General features: G+C 49.8%; 1 protein-coding gene across 1 annotated transcript; it reads right to left on the minus strand.

Moving 5' to 3' along the window:
• Positions 1-721: 721 nt before the first annotated feature.
• LOC148026928 (uncharacterized) lies at positions 722-4,181 on the minus strand. The gene has a single exon (XM_087691458.1). The coding sequence runs from the start codon at positions 3,475-3,477 to the stop codon at positions 1,225-1,227; it is 2,253 nt and encodes a 750-aa protein (XP_087547584.1). The 5' UTR covers positions 3,478-4,181; the 3' UTR covers positions 722-1,224.
• Positions 4,182-5,440: the final 1,259 nt, after the last annotated feature.

A 5,440-nucleotide genomic window follows, 5' to 3' on the forward strand; every position in this document is an offset into this window, starting at 1 on the left:
CACCGAGAGGATAAACAAACGGGCAACCCTTGAGAGAGAGAGAGAGAGAGAGAGAGAGAGAGTGTGTGTGTGTGTGTGTGTGTGTGTGAGTGAGGCTCGATTTAAACTTCAAACTTTGTGATGTCCAATTGGTACCAACTTTGTGTATAGATGAAATTTTATAAGATTGATGCATAAAAGAAATTGTATGTATATCTGGTGTTCTATATTACAAATTTTATAAATTACTTTTAGTTTTAAGTTTAATGGAGAGAGAGAATATAGAAATGAGAGAAAATGAACTAGAATAAAAGACACAGAGAGAGAGAGAGAGAGAGAGAGAGAAGAAACAGAGAGGAAAAAGACGAGAAATGGATTGTTGAGTGAAGTTGTCGTTTGCTTGTCGCTTCACGATAGCATGAAGCTACTTCGCACACAGAATGTTAGTCCATCTTATTAAACAATACCAAAGCAAGCTATTTGTGTTATATTTTGAGAGGATACTTAAAACATATCCAAGATATTATTCAGGCTACCTCCTCTTGATCTTTGAGCCTTCGACCTACATATGCACCGTGTGGATTAAACTTGACAACTGTAACATGCTACAATCAACTCATTTTTGTAAATTATTTAATCTTCATTGCCACTAATGCTTCTACGAAAGAAAAAGTAAGTAATTTAGACTCTTTGACGCCACTATCTCAACTTTCAGGTTTGATAACTTTCATTCTACAAAAGTGGTAGCCCTCTCAAGTGGGTAAATGAGAATGCAACAAATGTAAGAATCTCCACCCATGTATAGTCAAATACCAATAAACGTATGGATATCCACATCTAAGAAAAAGAAGCATAGGGTAATGCAAGGGGATAATATGAGAGAGAGAGAGAGAGAGAGAGAGAGAGCTAGCTTCTATTAGAGTAAGGGAAAGCTTCTTTATTTCCTCAAGCTTTTAAAAACATGCCCTCACAACAATGGTTAGCATGAGCCATGCAATTTTCACTAGGACCCTTGTATTTTTCTCGATGAAAGGGAAAATGCCACTCAAATGTTTTCGGAATAAGCCATTATTCAAGAATGATAATTTTTTTAGGTGTTAGGATCAAAGCCAGCTGGGTGGACGTGGTTGCAAGGGTGCAACCGAGGTTTGCATTTTCTACCTACGGTTGGAAATTTAGGAAGAGATATGGTGATACAAATTTGACGACAGAAGAAGAGGCCAACAATGATCGACGGGTGCGACATTAGAAGATGTCGAGAACTTGGACGATGAGATTGTTGCAGAGGGGGCAGGCGCCCCGCTCTGCGAACAGCTGCTTGGTGCAGCTTCTGCAGAAGGTATGGCCGCAGGGGATGAAGGCGGCGCCTTTCCGGCCGACGAGGCAGACGCAGCAGAGCAAGGGGTCGTGGCCGTCGTGGCTGGCGAAGGAGGCGGACCTGTGGCTGAGGTCCTTTCGGACAGAGCTACAGGAGGAGCTGTCGGCCATGGCGGCTGGGGCTGCACCAGCTGCGGCAGGATCATGGTCAGCTCCGTCCCGCTGCGTGGCTGAGTACTGGCTAGCCTCTGGTGTGGGTGAGGGAAGGTGATCGACGTGTTTCTCCTCGTAGAGGAGGGCCAGGAGAGAGACGCGGTTAGCGGCTGACGTGGACGCGAGCGCCGACGTGGTGTCGGGCGGCGGGGCGGGAGCGGCCTGCGTGGCGGAGATGGCGGGGCTCACCGACGTGGTAGGGCAGCCTGCTGGCGTGGCGGCGATGGCGGGGCAGCTCGCTGGCGCAGCGGTCGCTGCTGCTGACGTGGCAGCACCCCAGGCAGCCGCCGCGTCTGCTGCGGACGAGGGTGCGGACCACGTCTCCACGCGCGCCTGCGAGAGGAGCTTCTGGAGTGGCCTCGAGACGGCCGCCACCACGGCGCTCGCCAGGTCGTCGACGGCGCCGCTGCTTCGGCTGCGGGGCTTGGCGGGCGTCGTCGCCGTCGCCGTCGCCGTCGAGGCGTGCGACGATAGCGAGGACGAGTGCGACGATATTGGTGGCGCCGGCGGGTCGACGACGACGGGCGCCGGGCGCAGCAGCTTGCTCCCGTAGCTGTGCAGCAGCTGCGGCGACTCCTCCAGCGTCGTGTTGAGCCGCGAGCTGGCACTGCTCAAGAACCGTCGCACGTTCACAGGCGCATACTGTTGCGAGCTGCTGCTGTCGAAGGACCCCGCCATAGCTCCTGCGGCCGCACCTTCCTCCCTTATCTCCGTCGCCTTCTGCTGCAGCTGCTGCACCACGACGTCCGGCCGTGACATCTGATGATGATCAAATATATCACCGCCGCGGCTTGCAGCTCCGGCCAGCGCCTGATCGTCTGATCGATCCCCTTCGCTGCCTGCACCGTCCATGCTCCCCGTCTCCTCCTCCAAGGCCTCCATGGCCGACGCGTGCAGTTTCCGGGACTCGCTCAGCATCGCATCCGCGAGAGACTGCCAATAGGCCTCGTCGACTGCCTGGTCGGCGTCGTCGCCGCCGGCGAAGTAGAGAGGCCCCTCGTTGCGAGCGAGCGGGGCAAGCCCCATGTCTTCCATGGCTGCTGCTGCGGCAGAGGCGCCGCAGAAGACCCGACCTCCCAGGTGCTGCCAGATGCGGCTGAAGCTGTGCCTCTTTGCCCCGCGCAAGAGATGACTTGATGAATAAAGCATGCCCACAGAACTGCTAGGTAAGCTGCTACTGCTGGGAGTCCGGCTATCTTTAGAGATTGAATTGGAAGCCTCCCTAGCGATCGAATTAGGGGCATCTTGTGAGGCATTCCTGGCTGAGAGAGAGGGGTCTTTGAAGGTGGTATCTCTAGAGATGGAACTGGGAGCTTCTCTGCAGATAGAGTTAGGGGCATGCCGGGCCGGCGCTTCGATAGATGTGGCGGAATTAGGTTCATCCTTAGCGGCGCAACTGGGAGCCTCTTTAGAGGTGCGATTGGGAGCATCTTTAGAGAAGGAATTGGCAGCTGATTTTGCAACAAGCAAGTCCCCCAATGTCGCCTCTGCCTGAGCTAGAAGAAGCTCTAGATCAGCCCCTTTCGAGCTGTTGTTGCTGCTATGATGATCAGCTAACACTGATTGATCAGCTTTCCTCGACTTATTGGTCGCCTTTGCAGTCGAGGTCTTCCTCTTGGTGGACAGCAGCGAGGTTAGCTTCTTCATCAAGCCCTTCTTGGATGCATCATTCGCAATATGATTACCATCCGTGCCGCTATTCAGCATCGCCTCTGAGCTGAAGGACTCCGCGCCCCGTCCGCCTTTCATTAACGTGGCCTCCATCATCGCATCTTTAGACACCGGTAGATTGTGAGCTGACGACGAGATGTTCTTGGGATTGGTCGAGCTCAAGATTGATGCTCCGTTCTGCTTCAGCAGCAGCTGCGATGTGTCATCAATCGGATCGCTGGTAGATAATTTAGCTGGCGCAGTAGCGGCCGTCGCGGGTAAGCTGGAGCACCTGTCCACAGCTTCTGCGCCGGCCATGGCTACCGATCAGCTGCAAACCAGTAAATTAATGGCGCTTAAATTATGGCTGCAATTGATCCTTGGAGTAGATCATATGGATATGGCGAAGGATTTCAATATTCTTCATGATAGTGACTGATATGGCCGGGCGTCGAGTCAGGGGAGAGTACTGAAAAGTCTGGAAGGGTGTTATGTATTAGTGCGTTAGAAGCTGGAACATGCAGGAAGAGTAGAAATGAAGGAAAGAAGGGAAGTGGGAGGGGGGGAGGAGAGAAGGAGAAGAAGAAGAAGCAGAGGCTGAAGCAGAAAGACTGGCAGAAAGGGAAGAGAAAGCAGATTCTCTGGATGGAAAGGGGGGGGGGGAGCAAGCTGCTAGAGAGGGGGACCTAGTAGCGTGTGAAGCACGAAGAGAGAGAGAGAGAGAGAGAGAGAGATCAGCAGGCTTTTGTTTGTTAGGAAAGCGAGCTGTTCATGCCTGGCGGTGACTTTTGGAGGTTTTCTTTTGTGGCTTGTGGCAAAGCACAAGGAGTGTGACACTGTGAGAGTGTCTGCTACCGATCTCGAGCCATTGATGGGGCACAAATCGAGAGCTGTGCCTGCCCCTCTCTGTCTCTCTCTCTCATGAGTCATAATACATACATATTCAGCTCTCCTTGGCTCCTTGAGACTCGAGTCCTTCCCTTCAGCCGCCTCCTTTTCCAAGTGGCCTACAACCCCCCCTTTGAGTCACGAGTCACGACTCACCCATACTATAGTTTATACATCACTTTGCTACTACCCCCCCCCCCCCAAACCCCCCCTTTGAGTCACCCATACTATAGTCTATTCATCTATTCATCACTTTGATGCTAGCTAACAATCCTTCTTTAATGATTTTGTGGATCCCACTTAACAATTGCACGGAATCTCGAAGGTTTCCAACTCCCTTATGTGTATATTTACAATTCATACTCCAAGGCATTATCCATTGAAGTTATCAACTATGTGGTCCGTTATACCTTTGCAATTCAAGGCATCAACCCATTGAGTTTAGGCTGGTTCCGTTATACGTGGTTTGTCTCTTTCACCCTTTGCATCCCTTGCCCCATGCTTGCTCTCATGGCCATTGAATTATTTAATGTCCTACTCCATCAAGTATAGTGTAACAATCGCTACCATATAAAATGCAATTGAAAGCTTCAAGGTTTCCTCCAAGGGATCTATCTTAACTTTTGTTTGACAACCTTCCTATCATTTTCATCCTTTTGCAATGAAGATTACCAAATCATACAAGATTCAAACTATTGAGCTTGATTCCTAATTTAGTGGCCATGACTATTTTCCCATTTCTATGTGGAAAAGCTAGACCAAGGCACATTCCGAAGGTGATTGCCAAGTTATTCACACTTCAATTCATAATTGTGAGATTGTGGGTTCAAGTCTCAGTGAGTGCATCACTTGGTTGGACACATGTGCACATGGTATGCTCATGTAAAGCTTGACTCAAAGACTTGGTTGGTCCTCCTCCTCACTAGCATCAACGAGGAGAGCCCTATGGATAATGCCTCACTATTCAATTGCTTTGCAAGCTATCATGTTTGCACATAGGAAAAATGCTAGCATGATTCTTACTTCTACTCTTGACTAGCTAATGCTTGGAGGGGATTTGTGCTCCCTATGGGTATTAAAGCAAGCAAGTGTGTGAATATGTCTTATCTCAAGAATAAAGCGAGGTAAAGCAAGGCACAACAATGCATTGAAACACATTCCAATGAAGGCATTAACCCAAACATGGAGGATTGGATGGATTTGATTTTTGCTAGGTAAAGTTGCTTCCAAACTTATCTATGCATTGATGTAGATTGGTTTGTGCAATGTGTATAAAACAATGCTCATTCTTGACCCCCAAATCTCAAATAGGTGGAATAAAGAGAAGCCCCAAAAAAGTCAAACACAAAGGCACTAAGAGAGAAATGTACTCAATCTACACACATGCAATCCA

This window comes from Lygodium microphyllum, chromosome 13 (genome assembly GCF_053477565.2).
Source record: "Lygodium microphyllum isolate KBCC chromosome 13, Lygodium_microphyllum_v1.1.10, whole genome shotgun sequence".
Taxonomy (NCBI): Eukaryota; Viridiplantae; Streptophyta; class Polypodiopsida; order Schizaeales; family Lygodiaceae; genus Lygodium; species Lygodium microphyllum.

Coding starts and splice junctions, on each gene's coding strand:
- LOC148026928 (XM_087691458.1), bottom strand. CDS start 3,477: ATGGCCGGCGCAGAAGCTGTGGACAGGTGCTCCAGCTTACCCGCGACG.